The sequence below is a fragment of the Sesamum indicum genome, linkage group LG2 (assembly GCF_026168435.1).
Source record: "Sesamum indicum cultivar Baizhima isolate 11 linkage group LG2, ASM2616843v1, whole genome shotgun sequence".
Lineage (NCBI taxonomy): Eukaryota > Viridiplantae > Streptophyta > Magnoliopsida > Lamiales > Pedaliaceae > Sesamum > Sesamum indicum.
Window position 1 is genome coordinate 15,193,876 of NC_142658.1, and position 23,759 is coordinate 15,217,634.

The 23,759-nt window shown below is 29.0% G+C and overlaps 1 protein-coding gene across 1 annotated transcript; it reads right to left on the bottom strand.

Moving 5' to 3' along the window:
• LOC105155742 (transcription factor MYB56) lies at positions 1–2,168 on the bottom strand. Its single transcript, XM_011071675.3, has 3 exons — positions 1,301–2,168; positions 758–1,225; positions 1–528 (listed from the first exon to the last, which is right to left on the bottom strand). Exons 1-3 carry the CDS (start codon positions 1,644–1,646, stop codon positions 281–283), a joined length of 1,062 nt encoding a protein of 353 aa, XP_011069977.1. The 5' UTR covers positions 1,647–2,168; the 3' UTR covers positions 1–280.
• Positions 2,169–23,759: the final 21,591 nt, after the last annotated feature.

Consider the following 23,759-nt stretch of genomic DNA (forward strand, 5'->3'; position numbering starts at 1 on the left):
TCTCAGAATTATTAAATCTTTTTACCATTTTTGGGATTTACTATACATACATGCAGAGTGAAAGGGACCCTCTCTTTTTTTTTTTTTTCCTGCAAATCCCACTTTTTTTGCATAGGGGCATTGGACAGAGATGCAATAATTGCTAGCCATTCTTGGCACTTTACCAGGTCTACCTATGGACTCATAAATTAAGTCTTTTTTGCTGCTACTTTGTTGCTAATTACTCTGCTTCTGTATGATTAAAAAACTAGGGGGGGGGGGGGGGGGAGAGGGTTTTCTCTCAAGTGGCTCCCACTCCAAGAAAATCAATGAATGCCATTTTTCCCTTCTCATTTTCCCCACACATGTAGAGATTGGCTCTGTTGTTGGCTACTGACTCAGATGCAGAAACTTCAGAGTTTGAATCTGAGTAGCCTGATTGATGATCATCCACATTTGCAGCAATGGCCTCAGGGCCAGGCCCCTTTCCATATAACTCATCATTACTTCTGCCCAGGATTAGCATCATATTCTTTCCACCTTCCATTCCTGCAGGCCCAAGATAAAAAACATCAACTATAAATTCATAAATATTAGTACAAATCATACATACTCTCCATGAGTTCTTGATTTCAAGAAAAAGATGGAAAGGGATCTCTATTATAAAAATGAATTCTTGATTTCAAGAAACTGATTTTCCATTAGAAAATTTTTGTGATGAATTCGAATTTCGAGGAATTTGTAACGTAAAACAGGATGTGATGATAAGGGACATTACCAATAATATCAGAATTCATGAGATTGATGTGGTGATGGGCTGGGCTGAACCTGGTGAAGAAATGAGGGGGTTTGAGAGAAGAAGGGGTGAGAGATAAATCAGTGCAGGTTGAGGCAGCAGATTCATGATCAACATTGTTGTTGTTGTTGTTGCTAGAAACAGTTGTTGATTCACTGCATGCATTTGGAATCTGGAGATTCATGTCCATGACAGAGAACCCTGCAGCCTTGTTATTGTTTCTCCTTCTGTAAACACTGTTTTGTTCTCTGTGCTTTCTGGCCATAATCACATGCCAATGGTTCTTGACTGCATTATCAGTCCTGCCAGGGAAAAGCCTGGCAATCATAGCCCATTTGTTCCCGTACATTTTGTGTGCTGCCAAAAGCCTCTCCTCTTCCTCCTCACTGAAAGCTCTCCTGTTAATCCTTGGATCCAGCTGGTTAAACCATCTCAGCCTGCAACTTTTACCTACAGTAAAAATTCAACTGAGTAAATTTAACAAACATTGGAAAACAAGAATCCTCGCCAAGAAATCAACCTCACCTGATCTTCCTTCAAGCTTCTCAGCAATAAGATTCCAGTTCTGTGGGCCGAACTGGGCAACAAGTTCTTTGAGCTTAGTATCCTCATGGGGTCTCCAATGCCCTCTAGCACACAGCTTTGTGTGCCCATTTTTCCTCCCAAGTTCTCCATCTTCCACCGTCTGAAAAGCCCACGGCTTTTTCAGATTATTCTGAGTGTTGAAGCAGTGATGATCAAACCCTATTCTGGGACTGCCTTTCCTTTCATGGAAACAACCCAATCGGAGTTGAGGAGCAGGATCCGGGGCTGTAAAGCTCATTTCTTGAACCCCATTTGGAGCAGTGTTCATCAGGTTTTGCAGGTTCATTGTGACTGAAACCCCAAGAAAAAAACAGTTGTTGGAAGTGAAAGGAGATGTTATCAAGAAAACGCTTTTACTGTGTGAGCGAAAACGCCACTAAATAAGGAATCAGGAATAGAGAAGGACAAGAAATCAGGCAAACAGGGAACAAGAAAACAAGCGAGAAATTATCCTCGGGACTCTGAGAAGTGAGAAATGGGTCTGAGAAGACTGTAATAAAAAGAGAAGAAGAGCAGATGAAGAGGATCAAGAAACATGAAAAACTCGCACACAACTCCCCGAATTTTTCACTTTTGAAACCACCAACATACATACATACATACATACATAAGCTAATGCCTGAAACTACCAGCCAAACTCTCTCTCCTCTCTCTCTCTCTCTCTCTCTCTCCCTCTACATATATATATATATGTGGGTGAGTGTGTGTATGTATATATGTGTGTGTAAAAGTGTGGTGAACTGCGTGTGTGCATGGAAATCGAGAACCGCTCGTGTGGGTGGAGATGGTGGGAAGCCCCATTCAACACTGTTGGACTTGGGCTCTGTAACTGCTCTTTGTTTTTCTTTTATATATATATATACATATAATATATATCTCGGTTTTTGAGAGCAAAAAAACAGAATCTGTTTGTCTCTTTTCATCATACTTTCTTTTCAATAAAGTAATTTTTTTTCTTTGAACAACAAAAATATTCAAACATTTCGACACAAAAAAGGAATATGTCGTACCACATCAACTGTAAATCATCAAATTAATATAGGATAAAATATTTTTTTAATTTTATAAAATGAGGGTAAATTTTTTTTGTTAGTACCACAATTATGACATGTAATGCTTTTAATATCATAAAATTCAAAATCATGCATTTTTAGTTCAAAAAGAATATAATTTTGGAACTTTTATGTCCCAAAATCACAACTCATTCTTAGTCCAACATGTCTTTTTAGTTGTAAAATCACAGCGCATATGACTTTTCGAAACTAAAAATACGTGATTATAAATTTTGTGGGACTAAAAGCGACATCTATCATAATTATAGTACCGAAACAAATTCTCTCATTATTTATGAGACTAAAACGACATTTGCCCAATTAATACATAATAATGATATATGTAACTAATGATGATTTAATTTAGTGATTAAAGTTAAAGTTGAGATCACACCATCAAATTTGAGGTTATGAATTCAAGATTCGCCCAACATCTGAATATTTATCTCATTTGATTTGAGTGCATAATTTATTTATTATTATCAATCAGATTGATGTATAGATTAAATTAAAATATTATTTAGTATATTGAAATGTGTTATTATAATTTATTCACTCTTATTAATAAAAAAAAATAATATCATATGTGATCTAACATAGACGGTATCACCAAACCGTTTCACATTTACATATATACAATAGGGCCTTTTTCTCCCCCAATTATTTTGTTGGATTTCATGTCTTGTCACTTTACCTAGTACATAATCTTAGTCATTACTATGTCAATTGTTAGAACTTATATTGTAATAAAGTGAAAATTATTATCACTATGTGTATAAATATACCTAGTGATAATCTAAGAATTTCACTTAGTTTTTTGACTAATTGTATTCTTTATTGGAGTATATTTCCATTACTAATCATGAAAATTAAATACTAAATTAAATAATATATATATATATACATCGTGGGAGAAATTAATTAAAGTTTTTCAACTTAATTAATTATCTCACACATTTTATTTTCTTTGAATTAATAGTTACGTGACGATATTTCAATAAGTTGAGTTACACATCAATCCATAATATTATTAATAATAAATAAATCATATAAAATAAAATAAATATTAAAAAAATCAAAATAAATACCAACGCGTTTGATAAGACTGGATGCAACCATTTTAATTTTCCTATAATGTTATGCATATTATATGTTAAAAGTAAAAGTAGATATAAATAATAATACAACGTGACATATCGATATAAGTTAAGTTTGTTTTATTGTCATTTTTAGTACCAATAAATATATGTTGTCAAAATCGAAAAATAAGGCAACCCAACGGCTTTGATAAATGTGCAATTGCTAGCATTTATTTTGCTCTTCTTGTTACCCAAAAACTTTATAAAAATTCCATTTTCCCAAGATGACCTGCATGCTTGTATCAATTTTAGCAAGTTGTTCATTTTTACTATATTTAGTAATATATAATTAATTTTCATATTTCAGAATATATGATACACTAATTCAAAATTAAAAAAAATCAATTAATTATTCATGATCTCACTAATTAAAGCGAGTTTGGCTTTGATGTGTACCAGAAATTAAAAGAAAAAACTTAACTTAAAGTGAGAATAATGGTGAAATATGATATAAGAGTAATAAATATTTGTGTGGAGTGCAAAGTATAGGATGAAAATAGCCTAAGAACCAAGAGAAAATGGAGAAAATAAGTCAGAGTTTGAGAGTGAGGAATGATATTATCAAATGACCGCACAAGGCTTCTATTTCTAGGCGCATACAAAATAGGATAGGGGGTTTGTTGTAGAGTGTCATACGGCTGCTGACTAGCCTCGAGTCAGGCCTCAGGTCGAAAGTGCTTTCGCTCTCAACTCTTGTTTCTTATGCCCAAAAACTAGAATCAGAAGGAAGAGCTACTGGCTTGGGAGAACTTTCATCTATCTATCCACCATCTACAATATAGGAAGATTTTTCACTGGACGTTTGACAAAATAATTTTGAAAATATTTTCCGAATATATTTCTGAACATATTTTCAGAAAATATAATAGAAAATCTTTCTCAAAAGCTTAGGTAATTTATATAATTTTTTTCATATTTCTGTAAATCTATTAATTTTTCATCTTCTGAAATTTATAATACATTTATGTAATTTTAAAAAAAATTCAAAAAATTTCGGCAATTTAAAATTTTCTTAATTTTCTATAATTTTTTAAAATTTTAATACATTTCTGAAATCTTAAAAAAAATTACATAATTCTTGGTAATTTTAATAATTTTCTGTAATTTTTAACATTTTTTTTCATAATTTTCTACTTTTTAGAAAATTTATTTTTTGGTGATTTTTGAAATATTTCTGTAAAAAAATTTATTTTATGTCATTTCTGTAATTATAGAAATATATAGTTGTGTAAGAATTTCTGCAATTATAGAAATTTATTTTTTATAATTTTTGTAATTATATAAATTTGTATAATTTCTCGAAATTAATTGTATAATTGTTTAATTTATGTAATTATTGTGTAATTTAGTAATATAGTGCTATTGTTTGTGCAATTTATTGTATAATTCTATAATTTATGCAATTTATTGTATAATTAGGCTAATTGATGTAATATTATTTTTTACATGACATTAGCCCAATATTCTCAATAAAATAATTTTTACATCATAATGTAAATAATCACGAAAATTAGACCACTATTCCCAATAATAACATTTTTACATAATAATATAAATAATCACAAAAATTATATCAATATAATAATTTCAATAATAACATTATTTAAATAATAATATAAATAATAAAAAAATTAGACCAATATTCCCAATAATAATATTTTTACGTAATAATGTAAATAATAAAAAATATTAGACCAATATTCCTATTAATAATATGTTTACATAATAATGTCAATATCACAAAAATTAGACCAGCGTTCCCAATAATATCATTATTTACATAAGAATGTCAATAATCACAAAATTAAAAAGTATTTCCAACATAATATTTTTACATAATAATGTCAATAATTACAAAATTAGACCAATAATCCCAATAATAATATTATTTACAATATAATATCAATAATGACAATATTAAGGTAATATTTCAAATTAAAATACAATTACATAATCATTAGAAATAGAAAACAAATTGAGGGCATTATTTTCAATAATTAATAATTATTTAAAACTATATAGTTCTTTTGTAATCACGTACAACAGATCACGCATGCCTTTAAGCTTGTTTAGGCCATCAAGTGAATTTTGCCAGTACAACTAGTTAGTTATCCATCTTTATCTGTCAACAAAAAATAATATTGATTGAAAAAAATGGATGAACTTAAGTAGTATTATAACAAAAAAGCTCATGTAATAAGCTAAACAAGTTTAAAGCAATGCTTGGCCCGTTTGTATATGTGCACTAGAGAATTATAAATTTTACCATAATTAGTGAGTACAATAATCATGACTTCATGATAATATTTTTGATGTGTATGGATTACTATATTCTTTTTTTTATTTATATATTAATGTCAAAAATTGCAAAATTCAGACTGATACTTCACAATAATTTGTTTAGATCATGTCTAGTGGTACGCCTCTTGTACCACATGATCGAGGACATGGTTGTGGCCTGCCACTTTCAGCAACACCGTCGGATGCTTCCAAGCTAGGGAAGCAGTCATTTGACCACCCCCACCACCTGACACGACTGCACCATCCCCGCCCAATAGACTCCAGATGATGCTGGACCATCTGGAGATGCACTGACAACTGATGAGACGATACAACAGTCTGCCACACCGGTGGCTGCTCCACCACCACCACCCCCACCATCAGCGCGCTAGTACATCAGTCTTAATGACACGAGGTAAATTTATTTATCACTTTTTTTTAGTATTATTTTATCTTGAAAATGTCTACTTAACATGCTATTTTAAGTCTGAGTGCCGCTTGATACGGTCGTGCAGGGACACTTTCCCCACCCGTGGCTGTGTCTGTGGTAGATGCCGCCAGGGCACCAACATTTCTGATTCGAGAGCATCAAGGTAATCAAATTTAAATTATATTGGTTTTATCTAATAATCTAATTATTTAATGAACTTTATTAATATTTTGTTTAATTTTATTATTGTAAATGACCTATTGGTGGGCAGAAAAGTACATTCGAAAGATATTTTTCGTCGCCCTATCAATCTGGTCAAGCCACTCTGGCTGGCCAACGAGGTCTGGCTTCAGCTCCAGGCCTACTGGGCCAGCGAGGACTTCCAGTAGGAGTCCTTGAAGAATAAGAAGAACCCCACGGCGAACCCCACGACATCCTTGACTATGTATGGGAGGGGTCTTCCTCTATCGGCATGCAAAAGAGGAAGTTGGTAAGTAAATAACATTATTGTATAAGATTTATCATTAAGATGCTAATTGTTTTTCTCCTACAGGAGGCATAACTCGATCAGCCGCCCAAACAGATAGAATTATTTGAAAGGTGCAACAAGAAAAAGGAGGATGACGGCTGGAGCGGATCGAGGGCAGCGGTAAGTACCTAGATTATTACTAAAAAAAAAAATTAAAATTAATTCTTGGTCAAAAGCACTAATAATTTTATTTGTTTTGCAGGAGATGTTGCAAGAGTTGTTGGAGGATTGTCAACCTCAGCCCTCGGCCAAAGACCATATGCCCTCGCCAAATCGAAGGCTTCGGTGGCGATGATGGAGCAACAGATGTAGCTGGCTGCAGTCGGGAGCGAGAACAAGGGTCGAGTATACGGCCTTAGTTGTAAGGCCCACGTCTCCAGCCGGACCTTCACATCACCATCGCAACCCCTACCGGTACCGCCACTGCCAAACCCGGCCATGGAGGACCGCATCGGCCGCCTTGAGACGATGATGGCCATGATGAGGGAGATGCAGGTCTCCTCCTCGACTGCAACACTGCAACACCACCTCCGACAGAGCCCCCGGCCTCAAAGTAGGACGATGTGGGCTTCGCTAACGAGGAGGGGTTAGATTAAGTTTTAATTTTTTTTTTGTAATTAGATCATTTTTCATATTAATATAATATTTTTTCTTAAATGTTCATGTTTCATAATGTTTATTGTATTCCATTATTTCATATTTATTTAATTAATTAAATTCATAAATATAATTAATTAAAAATTAAAAAAATTAATTTAATTATATATGAAAAATATTAAAATATATAAATTTATATATTCAAATTTATTAAATATATTAATAAAGTTATAAAATATAAATAAATTATAAATAAATTGTAAAAATAAAAAGTTAGGAATGATTTTACAAATGATAAAGAAAATGTTACAAATTTAAATAAATGACCTTTCATACCGTTACTAAAATAGTTCTAAACATGTGTTGCTAAACTGCACTGACCATTCTAAATTCCATTGCTACAACCATTTCAAATAAGTGTTCTTAAATAGTGGTTGACTGTTCAAAATACAATTGCTATCTCAGTTTCACATACGTGTCCCAAACTAAGAAAAACCGTTCTTAATACCATGATTAAAATAGTTCTATATATGTGTTCCTAATTAAGACTAACCGTTCCTAATTCCACTGCACAACAAGTTCCAAAAACCGTTCCTATATTTATCACTAGTACAAATAAAAACAGTTCCAAAATTCAAGCATGAATATTACAAAGACTGTTCCAAAAGTTCCCCAACAAAAATAATGTAGCCATTCTAAATTCCGTCAAAACTGTTCCAATTCAAAAAATAATTTTTATTCAATATTAGGAAAGATTTTCATAAAGTGTTACAGTTCCGTCCCAAATAGGAATGGTTTTGCTTGAACCGTTCCTAAATTTTTGTAACGTATGTAAGGACGGATTTTGAATCATTCCAAAATCTGCTCCAAATAAGTTCGGTGTTCTAAAAACCGTATCAAATACAAAAAAAAAAAAAAAAAAATCCTAAACTTGCCCTAAATTCCGTCCTTTTTTTTTTATAATAAGATATATATATATATATGGAGTGAGGTTAACGTTATTACCATTTTTTCTTCGTAAGTAAAAAATTTATTATATGAAAACATTAAATGAGAGGTAAAATAAATTTTTATGCAATTTTTTTGTTAAGGTTAGCATTTTCCATCTGAATCCTAACAAAAAAGGATCATGTGTAAACAATAAATTTTTGGATGGAGTATAAGTATAATTTTAAAATTTTTTTAGGAGAAAATATAATTTATAATTTTAGAAGGGGTTTAAATATAGTTAACCTTATTTATTAATAGTGTTAGTGAATATAATATGATATATCATTACATGCAAAAACAGAAATTGGCTTTGGCCAAATTAACCCTAAAGCCCATGCAAGTCGAGATGTGGTTTCAAAATCGTAGAGCAAGGTACTTTGATTGATTTATATTTTGTAACGAGGGAAAACGTAAATTTTCGTTCTATAACTTCGACTCAAGTTACTTTTGGTCTTGTAATTTTGGTAATATTAAATTTAGTTTTTTATTTTTAAATTTAGTGCATATTCCTTCCTTTAACCTAATTAAATTATTCAAAAAAAAAAAAAACAGAAAAAGAGAGACATCAAGAGAGTGCTCTCCCTTAATATTTAGTACACATAGATAATTATGAGAAAACTTATAACTTTTGGTTTCAAAATATAGGATGGTTTGCAATAATATTAGTACCCGAATATAGAGTGGTTTGCAATATTAATGTCAAAAACTTGCTGAGCAGGTTTCCATAACTCATTCAGGCAGTAAACGTGCAATGCCAATCCGTCAATTTTTTGATGGTAGGACTAATTTTGCAATATTTTCTTAAAGTATGTGATTAATGTTGGCAATTCCAGGAAGCATGAACTAATATTGCAAATCACTTTATATCTCGGACCAAAATTACAATTTTGTTTGTAAGTTTAATATATTGTAAAAATTGTCACTAACAAGAATTAATGACAAAAAATGTGCACATAAAATTGTCACTAAAAATAATTAGTAACATATATATAATTGTCAGTATATTTGAGTTACCACAAAATTATCGTTATAAAATATATGGGACCAAACTATTTTTTAAAAATTATAGAATCAAAAGTGAGAATTTTGTAATCAATGCGACAAAAAAAGGTAAAAGTCATAACGGGCACGTGCTAAACACATGCATTTTTTTAAAAATATCAAACAAAAATGTGCTATGGAATTAAAAATATTATTTTAAAATTTATGAGACCAAAACTTAGAATCCCATAGTTAATAACATAAAAAATAGAATACATGAAGAAAAATATTATTTTCCCTCGCTATAATATGTATACATATATATATATATATATATATTGTAGTTGCTATGCCCCCAACATCTATAATTTAATTTTAAAAGTAATTATGAGATTTTCAACCAAACTGATCACCATTAACAGAAATAATTAGAACTCGTTAATGACTAGCAATATAATTAACGCTACATGACTATAAGGTTTATTTTAATTTGTTCTAATTAATTATATGAACGCATGGTTCTATATCTATTTGAATAATAAATAATAATAATAATAATTTATTAAATTATCATTATAAAATATTATAATATTAATCATTAATATATGATCGATCGAAATTCATAATATAAAAATAAATAATTGATTGATTCAATTAAAAATAAAAAGTAGGGGAAATTATATTTTATTTCTATGAACTTTATCATAATTGCAATGATCACTCATTGTTTGAAAAGTTACAAATATTTCCTGGTATTAATAATTATCTAATAAATCAATACCCCCACGTGATCACATCTTATTATAAGGGGTATCTATTAAATGATTGTTAATTACAAAATCTTTTTATAATTTTTAAACCAATAAAATATATTTATAATTATAATTTTTAAAAGATTTATTATAATTTATCCTATATATATATATATATATATATATATAAAGTAAGAAAGAAATCCGAGCAACAACTTACAACTTACAAGCATAGTAAAAACCTGCAGACAGTGCTGAAACATAAACATCAATCGTCGACCATAAATGGGGTTTCTGTGTAACAGTTGATGTTGCTCAAAGGAAGTAAATTCAAATAATTAGAAATGGAAGAGTGTGTGTGTATATATATATATATGAAAAAATCCAAGGATAATGTGATATTTAAAATGTTTAAAAAAATCCGCAAAGAAATAAAGTATCAATTATACTTCTTGTGATATGAAAAGAAAATAAAAAAAAAAAAAACCCTGAGGCCAAAGTTTATGATACACTCGCATTGATTGCAAGTATGGGTCTGGAAATTTTTTTTTTTTTTTTTGATGATTTTGCCCTTCTTCCTCCCATTTTAAAATTGCACCCAATTCTATATATATATATATATATATGTATATATATATATATATATATTATAATATCATAATTAAATTAATTAAAATTAATTTGAAAAAGACAACGACGAATGAAGCAGAAGGCGATGTCAACCGCCCTCCGTCGCCTCGTCACCCATGGGCGACGATAGTTGCCCAATAACGAGGCTAAGCATCGTTGCCCTCGACCTCTGGGCGATCGCATCATCCAAACCTGGTCGCCCAGATGCCCACGCCCCCTCTTGGGGTGGGGTGGGGTGGGGTGGGGGGGGGGGAAGGAATGGGGATGGGTGGAGTTAGGCCTGTCAATGAGTCGAGCTCGAGTCGAGCTCGATCATTTTTGTCGAGCTCGACGAGCTGGCCGAGGTCAAGCTCGAGCTCGAGCTCGACAATGTATTCTCGAGCTCGAACTCGAGCTCAGTTTCTCGAGCTCGAGCTCAAACTCGAGCCAATGAGCTCAACTCGAGCTCGCCAAGCTCGACAGCTCGAATCATCATCATCATTATTATTATTATTATTGCTTTAAATTATGAGATCGAATCATAAAATTTTACATAGATATAGTTAATTATGTTCATACCGTCTGATATGATTTAAATCATAAAGTCTGATATGATCTAATTGACACAGTCTTGTATATATTTAAATTTCGTATGAATCGGGTGCCCGAATTTTAAAATTTCATAAGTATTGATATAAAATAATAATTAGAATTGTTCAACCATCATCATCATCATCATCATCATTATTATTATTATTATTATTTTAAATAATGAAATCGAATAATCAAATTTTTACATAGATATAGTTAAAATTAATATATGTTAACAATTTACAAAATTTATGTATTTATAAATGTTAGTATAACATTGATGTAACTATCATTTTATATTGTTGAAAAATATGGGTTAATCGGGCCATCAAAATTCAGATCGACCGTTAGATATGATAAAACTTACAAAAAAATACATTTGGTAAAGTTTTAGATTTATTGGATATACGGATGTTGAGATATCGTACTCGAAACATAAGAGTAATCATTCAAGACGGTGTATCGTTGAATCAGGCCTTGTGATTTTAAATCATACCGTCGGATATGATCTAATGGGCACAATCTTGTATAGATTTAAATTTCGTATGAATCAGGTGTCCGAATTTTAAGATATCGTACTTATTGATTAAATTTTTTAATCTCATTATATATATAATAAAATAATAATTAGAATTGTTCAACCACCACCACCATCATCATCATCATTATTATTATTGTTGTTGTTATTATTATTATTATTATAATTTTTAGATTAATTCATAGGAATTACTAAATCTTGACATAAATTTATAAATAATAAAAAATTATAAGTGAATTAATTGTCAATTTAAGAAAAATATAACGTAAAATAAATATATATTAAAATATAACATAAAGTTTATATATGTCATATTAAATAATAATTTTAATTATAAAAAAATTATAATTTACTAAGTTGTTGATTAAATTTATTTTTATATAAAGATTAAATGTATAAATAAAAGTACCATAATTTATTACTATCCAAAATAAAATGTATGATATTGATTAATAATTATAATATATGGTCAATTTTAATTATAAAACTAATCAAATATTAAATATAAAATTAAATATATAAAAAATTCAAAAATAAAAAAAATATATAAAAAAATAAAAAAATATTCACCAGCTCGCGAGCTGGTGAACAGCCAAATATGAGCTCGAGCTCGAGCTCGATAGGAGCTCGAGCTCGAGCTGGCTCGACTCAAGCTCGAATTTTTCGAGCTCGAGTCGAGCTCAAAGTCGAGCCGGCTCGCCGAGCTCGCGAGTCGGCTCGACTCATCTGCCACCCCTAGGTGGAGTCAATCTTGGGGTGGCGGTGGGTTTGATTATTGTTTTTTTTTTAAATAATAATTTTGTTTTTATAAATTATAATTATAATAATTATATAATAACTATAATAATTTTGTTTTTATTTTTATAATTATGATACTATACTTTTATTTTTATAAATTGTTATAATTTATGTAATTTAATTACATCAAACATGTCATCCAACTCATTTTTTAAAGCAACATAGCATTAAAAATTCTCAAAAAATATTCAATTGGCATGACATGTCATTTTTCTGTTAAAAATTAAAATTTCAGCCAACTAAGAACTAAATTTCATCAATTTTGAAACTCAATGGACTTACAAAAAATGAACATAATTATCGAACTAAAATCAACACTAAATATATTTAATAGGCTAAATAAATATTTTTTTTCTATATGAAATTTTAATTTAATATATTATAGATATATTATAAATATATTTCAATAGGCCTAGTTTGACCACGTTGACTAGAAGGGGTATGTTAGTTATTGTTTCTAAAAAGAATAGCCTTAGCAGTGTGAGCCATTATACATAACTAGGGGTGATTTTTTATATTAAAATTTTTATAGGATTTTTTTTATATTTTTCCATATTACAGGAGATCAAAATGAATTTAATTCTCTCTCTCTATATATATATACATATAGATATATAATATAATATATATATATATATGGGGTGATCACGACTAATGAGGTATGAGGTCATAGGTTCAAGAAGTAAATTAAAATAATCAGAAATGTAAGGTCAAGTCTGAAGTCTCATAAACAAATTTGAAATTATGACTTCGAGTTTCATTGAATGTGTGGGTATACGAGTGTTTGTCTCACTATTTACCATTATGAGTAAAAAAGATAAGAATAAAAAAAGAAATACGAGCACCAACTGTACAAGCAAAGTATGATATGTGAGTATTTGTCTCACTATTTACCATTACTAATTAGAGAGAGAGAGAGAGAGAGAGAGAGAGAGAAATACTAACACCAAGCAAAGTAAAGAACTGCTGACAGTGAAACTTGGAAAGTTTTTATCCAAATTAAGTTTGTTTGAATCAAATCAATCACAGAGTAATTGTATACACTTGACATGTAATTGATAATTTTTTCATAATTATACACCAATCACACTGCAAATATAATACACTTACCGCATAATTGGGTCAGATCCAAGTAAACTTGATTTGAGTAAAGTTTCAAGTTACATATAAACATCAACCATCAACCATAAATGGGGCTTTGTAATTTTTGGTTATATTAATGTATTAATTGAATTAATTCAAATATTAACGTAATAATATAATTGCATGTTATATAGAAAAGAAAAAGGGTTAAAAAAAAAGGGGGGGGGGGTTTCTATCTAACAGTTGCTGTTGCTGAAAAGAAGTAAACTAAAATAATTAGAAATGGAAGTGTGTGTGTATATATATATATAGAGAGAGAGAGAGAGAGAGAAGGTGATCACGAGGAAGGAAGGAAGAGACAGTCATCATCATCATATCTCTCTTCTTACGTAAGCGAATCAAGAAAAGATGTCCGAATGCTACCACAAATGATGTAATCTTGTTTGACTATTTTGGTATTCCATTTTCCATTCAATAATGCTCTGCTTCCTCATCAAATCTTTTGATTGTTCCATCATCAATCTCTTGCATTTCTATCCTTCTTTCCACTAAATTCATGTTTTACCTTTTTTTTTGGTTCCTTCATCTCACATTGGATGTATAACTAATCATATTTTGGGGCGAAAATGAGAGAGATTCCAAGTGTAATTTTCAAGTTTCGTTTACTACTGACAATATATTGGTGTACTAAATTAATGTTAGGCTTAGGTTACTTAACATTCATGGCGACACTGCGCTCATCTGTATCAAATTTGGCCGTATTCAATTATTGGACATATTGTACATGTGATATTTTATGTGATAATATAATATAGTGTTTGGTTGAGAGGATTGTAAGTATGATTGAACGTAGAAAGACTATTAAGTATATTATTTTTTAAATTATTTTAATTTTAACATTTTAGCTTCTGAATAATTACAAAAGATAAAAAATCTCTCAATATTTATTGAAATACAATTTTTAAAATAATAATTTTTGTAGAATATTTATGTTTTTTTTTCTATATTCATATAAAGAAAAATTCAAAATAGACATTCAATAAAAAAAAAAAGAAAACATTAATTTTTAAAGAAAATTATAAAAATATAGCAAAGTTTTGAATTTTTTAGATTTAGTAACTATTTCAAGACATAATATTTTTCAAAAGTCTAAAAAAAATAATATTTTATTGTTAAATTATTATAATTTAAAACACATTTTCGCAACATATATATATTTCACAAGTAAGAGAAAAATCAAACTGAAAAAAGGGATTTTCATAAAGAACTGAAAAATAATCAACCAACATAATAATGAGCGAATATATGGATCACAAAATTATGCAACTTTCAGTGAGAGGGCATATAAGAAAAAAAAAAAAATAATCCTAACTTAGACTAATCAATGGGATATTATATCCCACCTCTTAAGTAGGATACATTATCCCATAAATTAAGATCGTAAGACTAGGCCCAGTGTTAATACTAGGTCTACTAATACGAACGAAACATATAATTATACATTATTAGATGTGTAAACGAGCCGAACTCAAGCTCAAACTTGACGAGTTCACTAGAAACGGGCTCGAGCTCTGCTCACGAGCCGAGCACAGGAGCTTGAGCTCATTGCTCATATTTTATTTTTTAATTTTTGTTAATAAAATATATTATTAATATTATACAATATAATTTATTAATTATTAAAAACAAGTGCTACAATATTTTAATCTAATATTACAGATGTATGACTTTATAATATCTTTATTATATATTTAAGAGTTAAATATACTTTGCACCCCCTAAAATATATTTTATTAAAATATCTCCCTCAAACTATTTTTAGTGATTTAAAATTTTACTTATATTTTATTTTAAAAATAATATCTATAATTTATAATTTTTTTATAAATTACGGAACAAAAAAATATTTATAATCTGAATATATGTAAATATATTATGTGTCAATATGTTAAAAAAATATTTTATGTTAAAAAGTACATATAAATATGTGTCAATACATAATGCATATAATATTATAGAAAAAGTGTGTTATATAACTTATAAATTTTTATTCAATTGCATGTCCACATAATAAAAATATATCATATCATTACTTAAAAAAATATAGAATATTATATATTAATTATATTATAGATTTGCATATTTTGCTATATATATATTTTTATTGTAATATTTTAAATTTGTATTGATAATTTATTTTTAAAAAAAGTTCAATATATATAACACCACAAGCAAAAATTATGTAAATTTTTTACCAATTATGTTAAAAATATAACAATTATAAATTTTTGGAGTTTATACAGATTCTATCCTCAGTATAAAAATTATAAATTTTGGATAATATTTATTTTAAATAAAAAAATATAATAATTCAGATTATCTTTAGGAGAATGATTGTAATATAGATATTTTAGGGTGTAAACACTACCAAAAAATCATTTTATTGGAACGACTTTTGGAGCTGCTTGTTTAAATTTTGTAACACTTTTTTCTTTTGGAACGACTTTTGTAACGGCTAGGCCTATTGTGGCTAAATGAGACATTGCAAAGTATTTGTAACGACTGGTCAAAAAGCCATTACAAAATGTAAAGACTATTGTAATGGTCTACTATAGCGGTTACAAAATTAGTAACATGAAAAAAATTAAGCTGGGGAATGGCTTTTATAATTGCTAAGTTGAATGTGATATAAATGTTATTGTAAAGGCTCTTGTAACACATTTATGTATGATTTTGCTTGATATTTTAAACGGTTCTTGTAATGTTCTTTCTAATTATTTTCTATTATATTTGTATTTACTTTTGCATTGCATTTGTAACTATTTTTTCACTCATTTTGTGACTATTTTTGAAACGATCTGGTATTTAATTTGTAACTATTTTTGGTACAAAATTTATTATTTTTTTTATTTTATATATTTTAACATTTATTTTATTTAATATATTTTAACATTTACTTTGTTTAATATATTTTTAAATTATTTTTGTAAAATTAAATAAATAAATTTATATAAAACACTCATAATATAACAAAAAAAAATTAATTCAAATACAAAATTAAAATATTATTACAATATTATAGTAATCGGGTGCCATTGGGTGCATCGTCATTGTCATCGGGTGCCGGGGGATCAACTGGAGGCTCGAGCACTAGATAATCGGGTAAGTTGAGATCGACGCTTTGATGTAACACTCGAGTTCCTCCACCTGATCATTTTTGTCCTCCTATTTTTTATGAAGAGAATAAATCTTTTTCTCCAAGGGTCAGAAAAAAATGGGGCACTGCGGCTGTGGTGGTAAGGGCGAGGGAGCAGTAGACTGGATCGCCTCGGATGATCCAACAATCGAGTGGTGGGCCTCGGAGTTGAGACCGAATAATCGGCCCTTCTTCCAGTAACCCGCTCCTGATATCCAGACTTGCTGCTCGTCCAGGGCCATAGATCCTTGAGAGGACAATGGAGGCTCTTCATTGCTGCTCTACCGTCTTGGTGTTCCTCCATTATCTTCAAGAACATCTCCTGCGAACATGTTGAATAATTAGATAAAAAATAATATAAATTAAAAGAATAAATTACATAATTTTTTTTAATTACTTACCGCGACCTCCTCTACCCTCGGGCTACTCCACTGGTCGTTCTCCTTTTTTTGGTAGACATTCTCGAACACCTCCACTTAATTTAATTAAAAATAAAAAATTAAACAAAATTAATAATATGATTTGAAATACTTACCATCTTCCACTTGTGCGCCCCAACGGATGACAACCCCTTGCAGTAGACGGTTGCAGCTGCTTCTGGATTTGCCGCCTGATTGATCTTATTTTTAGCTGACTATGCCGGAATTCTAGGCTCGGCAAGAACTCCAGGAGCTGGCACTAGATTCCTCGGCTAACTGGTTCCAGGCGTCAATAAACCGCTTCCTCAGAAACTTCTCCGCCTGCGACTTAACGAGTTTGAACATGCTCTCATCGCCGTAGTCCCACCAATACAAAATCTGAAAAATTGATCAAAAAAAATATAATTATTCGATAAAAAATATAAATTTTAATTAAAATAAATAATATTATACTTACCTTCAGCTTTTGGAACCAGAATAGCTGGTGCTCCTGTGGGATCTGCGATCTTAATGGGCACATTCTTATATGCATTTAAATTTGGTATGAATCGAGTGCCCGGATGTAGAGATATTATATTTTCTGATCTGAATTTTTGAAATGGCGTATTTTTTGTAACTGCTTTTGTAATGGCTTGTGTAATTTACATTCCTAATGGCCTTTGTAACAATATTTTTAACTGCCAATTGAATTTAGAATTTCCACCATTTTTTTAATTTTAATTTCAAAAATATTAATTTGTAATGGTGTTTGTAACGGCTTTATATAATTTGGATTTTACAAATACCATTTTCCTCCATTTTTTTCGCCTTCATTTGGAATGGCCACTGTAACGGTTTTTTATTAGTTTGGTCGTTCCAATGGTTAAATTATTTTGTATCGGCTGTTGTGACGGCATGTGAAATTCTTCATGTGCTGTTATTTTATAGCGGCTGTTGTAACGGCCTATAACAGAAAAGCCGTGCCAATTGTCACGATTTCTGTTATACTGTCTTTTTGTATATTTTTCTGCGTTTTTTTCCACTGTCATTGTAACGACTCTTTATTTTAACTAAATGCCATTTCACAGAAAATCTAGCCATTACAAAAATTATAGCAAATTAGTAATGGTCTTTAAATTGTAACGATTTACGCACACCACATATTTATAATGGCTTTAGTAACGGTTCTGGCCGTTACAATATAAATGCATTTTTATCACCCCCTCAATAATGTCAACACATGCAATCCATTACAAAATCGTTACGATTGCCGTTCCAATTGGAACAACCATACGGCCGTTACAAATCCCGTCTTTTTTGTAGTGAAATAATATGGGCATTTTCATCATAAAAAAATTAGTGTATATCATGAGGGGCCATTTTGTTATATTTTGTAGTTCAGGAATGTAAATGCACTTTATTTATAGTTCAGGGGTGCAAGGTGTATTTAACCCTATATTTAATACTAGCTTAGTAGTAACATAATTAGGAAAAATCTAGAAAATATATATTAAATTATCTAAATACTTACACAAAATTTTATATAGTTATATATATATCAAATAAATAATATAAATAAATTATTAAAGAATTTAATAATACTTATAGTATGCAATTTTAAAAAAATATATTTATAAAAAAAGGTCTTTTTAGTAATTGAAATGAATAATATATTAATTTTAATAGAATAAATAAACATAACCTATATTCTGTAAGTAAAGTTAATGACACTGGTCATGAAAATACTTTTAAAATATGATTACGGCAATTAATTTTCATGATCTTTCAATTATAAAAAAAAAAGGTTTAAACCAAATAGTGATTGATCTCATTTATATATATTCATAAATAAATATAAATATTATAAGTTAATTGTTTCAACTTGTTAATTTACAAAATTACAAGAGGTTACAAACTGAAATTAAAATATAACAATAAAATTTATATGTATTATGTTAAATAATTATTCACCAAAAAAAATTATCAAAAATTAAATTATTGATTCAGCTTATTTTAGATAGATATTTGATAATATAAATGAAAATTGTATATGTTATAATTGTTAAAAATTAAAATATGATATATTAATTAAATAAAATTATAATATATAATAAATTTAGAATATAGATTTGATATAATATTGATTATGTTTTTTAAATATATAAAATACGTAGAAATACAAAAAAATGTATAAATATTTAAAAAATAGAAAAAAAACTCGCCAGCTTTCAAACACAAATACTTGGTCTTGAGCTCAGCCTGAAAATTTTTGAGCTTGAGTCGAGCTCTTGTCGAGCCTCAGGATGAGCAATTTTATCATTGCCTAATGATACAAACCAAATAACGCCTAATTTACAATATAATTGATTACTATTAATTTGTAAACTTAACACTAATAATATAACAAATGTAATTCATTTCTTCGGGGTAATTATACTCCGTTCCTCTGAGGTTTTAGTGTAATTACACATAAATTTTATGTAGTTTAGAAAATTACATTTAACACCTCTGAGGTTTGGTTACATATAATAAATAAGTTCTTCATAAGTTAAAATTCATCAAATTTGCAGATATATCCTTATTATTGATTTATTGCATATCAAATGCATCTTTCGATAATCAAATTACCCTCATACGTCTTCACGCATTAATGCATGTGAGGAGATATATTTTTACTGTCATAAGTCTAGTTTAGTCGGAAAAAAGTTGTTTGACCTGCAATAAGTCAATAGATGGTAAATATCAATTTTCATTCATTTTTTGTTATTAATATCGATACATTCAGTGAATTTTGACTAACTGAAGGACTTATGTTAGACGGAAGCAAACATTAAAGATGCTAAATATAATTTTTCAAACTACAAAACGTCTACGTATAATTACATCAGAGCGTAATTATCCTTTTATATATGATGATTCACTTGAAATGTGATCAAACTAAAATTCAGATCAGAATTTTCTAGCCACTGAAAATATATTATACGACAAACTAAATCGATCAAAATAATAAAATCTGATTAAATACATCAATAAATTAAATATATATATATTATTCATGAGAAGTATAAATTGTTTGATTTAAGTATAAATAATTCCTTTTGTTGGTTGTTTCTTTAAATGTATAGGTAACGTACAAATCGTAATTTTGGTGAGGAAAGTGAAACTCTTTTGTTCCTCAATTAAATAAAGTTGTTGTTTATTTATTTATTTATTTATTATTTGTTTGTTACGTGAGTTTGCAGATAACAACCAGAAAAGAGAGTGATTGGAGTTTTTGGCGTTTTGTTTTGTACTTTTCGTTACTCTTTCTCTCTCCCAACCGTTTCGCTTTCCCTATTTCCACACACGTGCATCTCCTTTCTTTCTTACAATACATATCAGACTATACTTTTAGTCCATACCACTATTTTTTCGGAAATTTGATATAATTATACTTAAATTCTTGTATTTTAGGAAAATATATTTAGTATTTTTTGAAATTTATTTTCGTTTAACAAATAAGTTTCTGAATTTGGCAAAATTAATCAAATTTATCGATATTAACAAAAAAACTGAATTAAAATTGATATGTACCATTGACTGCCTTATTATTGACTTATTATGAGTCAAATAATTTTTTTTCGACTAAACTACCTTTATAACAGTGAAGATATACCTTCTTATATGTATTAACACGTGAAGACGTATGAGAGTAATTTGGTTATAAAAATATTTATTTGACTTGTAATAAATCATTAATAAGTTATAATTTTTGATATAATATAATCATATCTGTAAAGAAATGCTAATATATATCTCTTTTTTTTTTTTTAATAATTCTTCACTTTTCCACTTGACTCGAAAAGTATAATGTAACTTCTTTAATTTATCTGAGTGAATTAAGGGTATGTTTGGATGGAATGATTTGAATAATTGAGACATAAATTTGGAGGAAGAATTTTAAGTAATTTTGATTAAAACAATTTGAAATTCTTCATCATGTTGCAAAATATAATTCAAAATGGCAATTAAGAATTTTTTGCAGCATTGAATTATCGAAAATAAATTTGATGAATTCTTTGTTACTCTATCTTTAAAATTCTTAATTAATTTTAATTAAATCCATCGATCAAAATTATAGAGCCAAAAATAATTCAGAATTTCAGATGATGTTGGCTAAAGATATGAAATTTAAACTTAGTTCTCAACTCTAAAATTTACAGATCGGAGTTTCTATTTTAAATTGATATTTTATTTTATTTTATAGGCACTATATATAATTAAATTTGTAATTTAATTAGGTCATATATAAGTTACACGTAATTTTTCAATTCGAGGACTGAAAATATAGAAATAATAAAGTTATATAACTAAATTGTGAAACTAATTTGTACAGGACCGACCACCCTTCATAAGTTATAGGACTAAAATTGCATTTTTTTCCATATATATAACATATATTTTTTTAAATGTATAAACATACAAATTTATACACACTATAAAAGAATAAATATTCCTTATATTATAAATGACCACGGTATATCAAGGCAAATCAATACTCACTAAAAGAAATATGATTTATTGCGATGATTAATTATTATGGTCATTATAAAAAATTATGGTAAGTACAAACTAACCACAACTCTGCAATTGTCATTACTGTTGTTTTTGCAAGTGATGCCAAAATATCGATAGTAGTTAAAATCATAGCGAATATTTTTCCATCGCGTTAACTGTCATGCCAAATATTGATTAGTGTAGTAAAAGTCTAGGTATTTCGTATTGATTTTGTTTGATCTTAATTAATAATATAGATATACTATGATTTTCAAATCGTGGTTATTTATTGTTATAAAATATGAGCCATGACCCCCAAAACCACCACCAAACCCTCACTGGATGGCAGCCCACTCCACCTATTCTTTGGCTCAGCCCATTTCAGTTACCCGACCAACTCACCCGACCCGATTTCTCTTAAATAAAAGGTCTTCTCTCCCTCTCAGACGATCAAACCCTAAACCTAATTCTTTCTCTCGTCTCCTCATCGCCCCCCTCCTTCTCTCAGGATTCTCCACCGTCGTTCTTCTCTCTCCGCCCCTTCAATGAATTTTCCCCTATAAATATATCCCGTGGTTTTCTAATGATGATAACCATACCAAAATACTTTCTATCTCTTTCTCTCCTCTGATCAAAAGGTTATGGTGAACCTATTCCTAAGTGGAATTTGAGTGGTTGTGAGTGGTCCTCTGTGGACTGACCTTGGGGGTTCTGTTTGGGTTTTGCAACCATGAGTTGTTGCTAGTCTTGGTGGCTGTGGACTTCCCTCTGCCGGATTTGACCCCTGAACCATTCATCTCCTTTTTGCTCTTATTTTTCATTTACTGTTATTATTAGATCTGTAAATATTTCTGTAATATTTGTTGTTGTATATTAGCCTGTATAAGGATTTTCGCAACTTATGATTTTCTGTAATAGTTGATTAGGGTTTTAATTTTGGGGCTCACTACTGGTGGATTTTTCCATATAGTGTATCAAAAATTCAATTTTTTGTATTAACTGTGCTAAAATTTTAAGTTTGAATTTGTATTACATAATATAAATTAGCAACAAGAAGTTTATTTGCTAATTAGTTTGACATTGATTTAAATATCAAAATTTTTCGTAGCCATCTAGTCATTTTTTTGTAGTGATTTTGGACTCGTTTGCAGAGAATAACAACTCGTGTAGCTGCAATTAAATAGTAATCGCTACGAATTTTTACTTTTATTTTGGTAATTAATCACTAAAAATTATATTCTTTTAGTCACATGAAAAAAGGTATAAAATAATGAATTAAGACTGATTTAATTAAGTACATAATGTCCAAACACATCATAAAGTTTGGTGTGAAACTAGTCGAGAAGGGCAATAGCGTCACTTTTCAAAACGGGAAAAGACAGTAAAACGCAGTCTTTGTTGAAAATCAAGACTAGTGGGAATGGGAATCAAAACAATATTTTTTTTTATTATTATAATTAACATAAAAGATTTAGGAATATTAATATTATGTTCTTCATCTATCGTTTATTTACACAAATACCTCCCTATTTTTTAAATAATTATAACATACATCCATAAAAAACAACAATATTATTTACACAAATCATTACTATTTTTTAAAAATTACACATATAGTGTCAAAAACGATAACATCATTACACAAATTGCCCCTGCTTTTTGGCTGGCAAGGGAGGTTTCTGTAATTATATAAAAAATAAGGGTGATTTGTGTAAACAAACCGTATATTAGGAGTGTAAATCTAATTATTCCAAAAATTTATTTTTCTCTCTCTCTCCCACTCTCTCTGAATGACGTCATTATACCAATATTTTAATAAATAGTACAATAAAAATAAAATAAATTATAATAAATTTATAAAAATCACATAATATGAGATAAATACTCACATATTTAACGA